The sequence below is a fragment of the Xenopus laevis genome, chromosome 2S (genome assembly GCF_017654675.1).
Source record: "Xenopus laevis strain J_2021 chromosome 2S, Xenopus_laevis_v10.1, whole genome shotgun sequence".
In the NCBI taxonomy this organism is placed as follows: domain Eukaryota; kingdom Metazoa; phylum Chordata; class Amphibia; order Anura; family Pipidae; genus Xenopus; species Xenopus laevis.
Window position 1 is genome coordinate 140980547 of NC_054374.1, and position 6000 is coordinate 140986546.

At 38.5% G+C, this 6000-nt stretch overlaps 1 protein-coding gene across 2 annotated transcripts in view; it reads left to right on the top strand.

Moving 5' to 3' along the window:
- Positions 1 to 5117, top strand: part of LOC108709920 (PHD finger protein 11) — a 38151-nt gene extending 33034 nt beyond the window's left edge. For both annotated transcript variants that reach the window (XM_041584481.1, XM_018250190.2), the window contains exons 17-19: positions 551 to 676; positions 3110 to 3181; positions 3605 to 5117. In XM_041584481.1, the coding sequence (XP_041440415.1) occupies positions 551 to 676; positions 3110 to 3181; positions 3605 to 3699 (293 nt within the window). In that variant the 3' untranslated portion in view covers positions 3700 to 5117. The remainder of the gene's footprint in view (positions 1 to 550; positions 677 to 3109; positions 3182 to 3604) is intronic.
- Positions 5118 to 6000: the final 883 nt, after the last annotated feature.

Here is a 6000-nt window from a genome sequence, read left to right on the forward strand (position 1 = left end):
ATTATTGCTATTTTTATTACTAGGGATGCACCGAATCCAGGATACGGTTTGGGATTCGGCCTTTTTCAGCAGGATTCGGATTCAGATGTAAATTAGGGGCTGGTAGGGAAATCACATGACTTTTCGTCACAAAAGAAGAATTTTTTTACACTTTTTCCTTTCCTGCCCATAATTTGCATATGCAAATTAGGATTTGGTTAGGGATTCGGCCGAATCCCAAATAGTGGATTTGGTGCATCCCTATTTATTACCCATGCTTCTATTCAGGCCTCTCTTATTCATACTCCAGTCTCTTATTCAAATCATTGCATGGTTGCTAGGCTAATTTGGATCCTAGCAACCGGTTTACTGAAATTTCTGCTGTATAAAAAGCTACTGTAAATAACTCAAAAACAACAAATAATAAAAACCTATTGCAAATTATCTCAGAATATCACTACATCATATTAAAAGTTCATTCAAAGGTGAACTACCCCTTTAACATAAAGAAAAGTAAATATTTAGATATATAGGTGTAGCATTTTTGATTTTAGCTCTATACACTTTTTAGGAGTTGCCAAAGGCTTCTGGACTAAATGCCAAACCAACCACTGCAGAAAATTCTTGTTGGAGAACATTGAGAACTCTGTAAAATCAGTCAGACAGAAAATCCTCAGTGGGGAAGCTGAAAATCAAGGTATATATTTTATACTGCTAACTTCATAATGAATATATATATATATATATATATATTTGTATATCTAATATATATACTTTTTGAGGGCTTCTTACCGCTCTATTCTCTGAATATTGTCTCTCTATTGTCTGAAAAGCCTTAGGGTGAAGACACACAGAGTTCCTAGTAGCAGCTTCTTGTCACGGCTACAAAATATAATGGTAATGACAATAGTGATAATTTGCTTTGCTAAGACACTACAGTATGGGGTTATTTATCAAAAATCAATGTGAGGTTGATGAGTTTTTTCTACTTTGAATTAACCTCACAATTCAAAAAAGCTTGAATGTTTGTTTATTTATGAAAAAATGTGAATGTTAATAACTCTATTGAATACAATTGTGAAAAACACTTATATACCTTGAATTGCTTGAGTTTCTAGGTTTAAAACTCGAATACCTTGAGTTTATAGGCTTAAGAACTTAAAGGGATCCTGTCATCGGAAAACATATTTTTTTCAAAACGAATAAGTTAATAGTGCTACTCCAGCAGAATTCAAACAGATTTTTTTAGATTCAATTTTGAAATCTGACATGGGGTAGACATTTTGTCAATTTCCCAGCTGCCCCTGGTCATGTGACTTGTGCCTGCACTTTAGGAGAGAAATGCTTTCTGGCAGGCTGCTGTTTTTCCTTCTCAATGTAACTGAATGTGTCTCAGTGGGACATGGGTTTTTACTACTGAGTGTTGTTCTTAGATCTACCAGGCAGCTGTTATCTTGTGTTAGGGAGCTGTTATCTGGTTACCTTCCCATTGTTCTGTTGTTTGGCTGCTGGGGGGGGGAAGGGAGGGGGTGATACTCTAACTTGCAGTACAGCAGTAAAGAGTGATTGAAGTATATCAAAGCACAAGTCTCATGACTTGGGGCAGCTGGGAAATTGACAATATGTCTAGCCCCATGTCAGATTTCAAAATTGAATATAAAAAAAATCTGTTTGCTCTATTGAGAAATGGATTTCAGTGCAGAATTCTGCTGGAGCAGCACTATTAACTGATTCATTTTGAAAATTTTTTTTTTTCCCATGACCCTATCCCTTTAAATTGGTCAGTCTACAAACTTGAAAATATTGAATTAAAAAACATGGCTTGAATTTTTTGATTTCTACATGAACTCGCCAGCTTTTAGATGCAGATTTTTCTACATTCGCGTTTTTCCAAAACAATTTGCTTGATAACCAGACAGTGTTTTTTAAAATATAATTCAAATTTGTTGTTTTTGTGCAAAAAAATTTGAATTATGGCAAAAATTCATATTTGAATCTTGATAAATCACCCCCTATGTGTGTTTTAGTAAAAGTAATTCTCAGTATTGTCTATGGCAGGGTATTTTTTTGGTATTTTGTAGCCACAAGAAGTAGCTGCTACTAATAGCTCTGTGTCTTCATCCTTAAGCTGGCCATAGACGCAAAGATCCGATCGTACGAATCAACGTGCGATCGGACTTTCCCATCTCCCGACCCTCCACTAACCATTCAGATCAAAGTCTTTACCATTCCGATCAAATAAGAACAGATCACCCAATGTTCTGCCCCTGACAGCAATCGTACGATACTTATGTCTGACAACACTAGTGACAGTCTCCCTCTGAAAATCGTAAGATCGGCAATACACGCAGAGATATTATCGGCAGCCGACAGAAATTTTCTAACCTGTCCGATCGACCAAACGACCGATCTCCGACGGACAAAAATGTAGGGACTCTCCACACATGGTCCGAAAATCGTACGAATCCACGATTCGTATGATCGGATCTTTGTGTCTATGGCCAGCTTTACTGATAAGATGCAACCCCCCTGCAATTCCAACTCTGGAAATGCTCTGTATTAATTGACCTATTTAGCTAGATTTAGCTATTTTGTCTGTAGAAATTTTAAAAGCCATGGAACTCCTGGCTTAATTTGGGTGGGAAAACCTTAAGTGAACAAAATAACTGACTGTGAGTATCATTTAACATATCAGTTAAGATACGGTCAGGGCTTAGCAGCTCAAATAGGTTGGAGTCAGGACCAAGGAGGAAGCTGTTGTGCAGACTTGGCAGGAAATTTCGTTTTTCTTCCAAAAAGAAAGGGAAAGATACTGGGCTCTCAAGACTTTCTACATGTCTGGATATAAGGGGTGAAGCAGTAACGCTTTATTATAATGTTCAGGAGTCTGATAGAGTAAGTGGGTGCTTTACATTCTGCTTTATTGAACTCCAGTCAACTTGATCCGGTACGCCCAAAATTTGACGCGCAGCAAATGAAAATTTAAGCGCCACACAGAGTTAACGCCTCCTCCCTGGTCCTTGAAAAAAATTAGGGCTTCACACCAGTCCCTGGGGCAAAAAAGGTTGGGGACCACTGACCGAGACAGGTTGTTTCTACAAAGGCAAATGTTAAGATGATCTTTTTACAGATTACGAGGCAGCATTTATGTATCTGTGGGGAAGCGGATGCCTAGAAAGTGTTCTTTTACAAGAAAAGCAAGGTAAATATCCTTTTATTTCAGCTCAGCATCATCCACCCTAAATCTTGCCCTACAATCTTTGAGCCACACCAGTGTGTGATGGGGGTGTTGTGTTTATAGTTTGAAGTTAAAAAATATATTTGAATGCGTATAATTAAAGGAGAGCACTTTATATGTATCATAATGCTACCCAGTGCTAGTAAAAGCTAGTAGAAGCACTACTATAGTTCATGTCATTAAGGTGTAGCCATGGGGGCAGCCATGCATGCTGAATAGGGAATAAAGGGTCATGTTTCCTCATGGCTCTCTACATGACTAAAGAATGAAAATACTCCTCCAGTAAAGCATATGCTGCCATGAAATAGTATCAGACTCAGATTTAAAAGTAAAATATTTTCACTTAGTGCTTTCATGTCTAATATATATATATTATCTCATTGGTAGCAATCCAAAGGAAGCTCCAGTCTATTGAGGAAACTCAAGATAGACTACAAAAAGAGTACAAGGCTCTGACAGACTTACTGGGAACAGGAAAATGATACGGAAGAAACCTATCCCATTACCAGCCACATCCGTAGACTAGTAGTGACGGAAGTTTAAGTCAAACACAACAATCCAGACGTTGGGTGAGGCGGCCAAACAAGTGCATTTTTAATGGATTTAGCTGTCAACAAGCTGGGATTAATTGTATTGGGCCCCAGGCCAACAATTACATAATAATGGGGGCCTAGGGAGACCATTGCATTAATGTGCCAAAGCAATCTGACAGATATCAGTCAGGTCGGCAGTTGGGAGGGCTCTGTACAAAAGCCAAGAGGCAGTGTATTGACAGCTTTACTCTGCTGCTAGTCAGTCTGCATAGAACTATTGCCCCATCCTATCTCAGGCCTAACATGTTAGCAGGGGTTTTCACCTCCTGCTTTTATAATCTGCTTTGTACCCGTGTCCATTCATAAATTCAAACTGCCAACTGGTTGCAGGGTCATATCAGGTATAGATTGACTTAAAAGCAGGTTTGTTGGTCTCTTGCTGATGCTTTAGTACTAGGGATGCACCGAATCCACTATTTTGGATTCAGCCCCTGAATCTTTTCGCAAAAGATTCAGCCGAATACCGAACTAAATCAAAATCCTAATTTGCATATGCAAATTAGGATTTGGTTCAGACAGGCTGAAGGATTCGGCCAAATCCAAATCCTGCTGAAAAAGGCTGAATCCCAAACCAAAACTAATTCGGTGCATCACTATTTAGTACATAGAAGCTAAATAAGCAACAATTTAAAGGCAACTAGTCCTAGTTATAGCAAACATCCCTGTTCCAACTCCCCCCCCCCCCCCAACAAATTAAAATTATAGCCCTTAAATACTGATCCAGGTCGTGGCATGTAAACTTTTTTTTTTTTTAAAGTAGGTTATTTACGTTTTTTTTTTAACAATAAACCAATGAACAAAGAAAAACAATTGTGCATTTGTTCCTATTTACGTGAATAAGTTTTCATTATCTGTTATACATATATTTAGTTATACATTAGATAACACATACCCATCAATGGAACAGGTCTGTAGAGTGCTTAATTATGGGGAATAAGGGAGACTCTTCAGGCTTAGCATCCAGCCAGGATGACCAGATTTTTACAATTTTTTCAGGTGAGCCTCTAGCAATGTAAGTCAATTTAATAAGCGGGAGTGTTTTATTAGTCAACTCCTTCCACATAGTAACCATGGGGGGGCTCATCCCCTTCATTATCACTAGTTTGTTACCGTAGTATAAAGTGGCATGTAAACTTTTTAAATGAAAAGTGAAGAATGAGTGCATGCATGAAACAAATCCCATATGCTTTTTTAAAAACAATTTTGTTTATTGAAATGTACAAAAGTTACATTAGTACATGACATCATATATTGTACGGTTTTAAGACAAAGACAAATGCAACAATAAACAAAACAATGTGCATTTACCTAGTAGTCCAGTCTTTATTTCTTGTGACCATACAGACCAACATTACCAATTTTGCCGTCTTCCCATTGACCTTGCTACTTCTCCCAGGACTTTTACCCAAGTTCTTGTTGTAATAATAGCCAAGCTAAAAGGCAGGAGAACATAGAGATCTACCATTACCTGGATGATTCCAGCCACATCATCATCCAGTCTCATAAAAAGGAGGTTTAAGTTTGGCTGGATCATAAGGATAGCTAAAAGTCAGAGGATACCATGCCAGAAAATGGCATACCTTGGAGCTCAAATTGACACAATTTTGGTAAAAATAAATAAATACAATTTCTTATTGTCCTTTTGCACATCTGCAAAGTAACTCGGGATCATTCTTGGCCTTCTGATTTCAACTATAAACTTGGTGAAAGTTATTTTTCTCAGGCAGTAGGATCCTATATCTTGAAACAATTTAGATCAACACAGAGTGCAAGAGACATCTAGCCTGGTGGAAAATACCCAGCAATTCCTGCAAGGACTTTCCCCTCAGGAAACCGGCTTGGATAGAGGTGTTCACAGATGCCTCAGGGGCAGGTACAAGACGTTTTCTGAGATACTGACCAATCTCCTAGAGCTCAGGGTGGTTCTCCTAGGGTCTGCAGTGAAGGTCAGACAATGCAGCAGCTACAGCTTATTTTAGAAATCAAGGGGAGCAAGTTCTTGAGACTGTCCCAATCATGGAATGGGCTTAGATCCACCTTCAAGATTTAACTGCTCTGTACATTCCAAGAGCACAATATCTTGAGGCAGATTATCTCAGCCTGTCATCTAGTGGGGTTTACGGAGCTGAAAATGATGGCGATAGATCTGAACTCCAAGCTTCAGATCTTCCTCTTCAGAGTCCCTTGTAT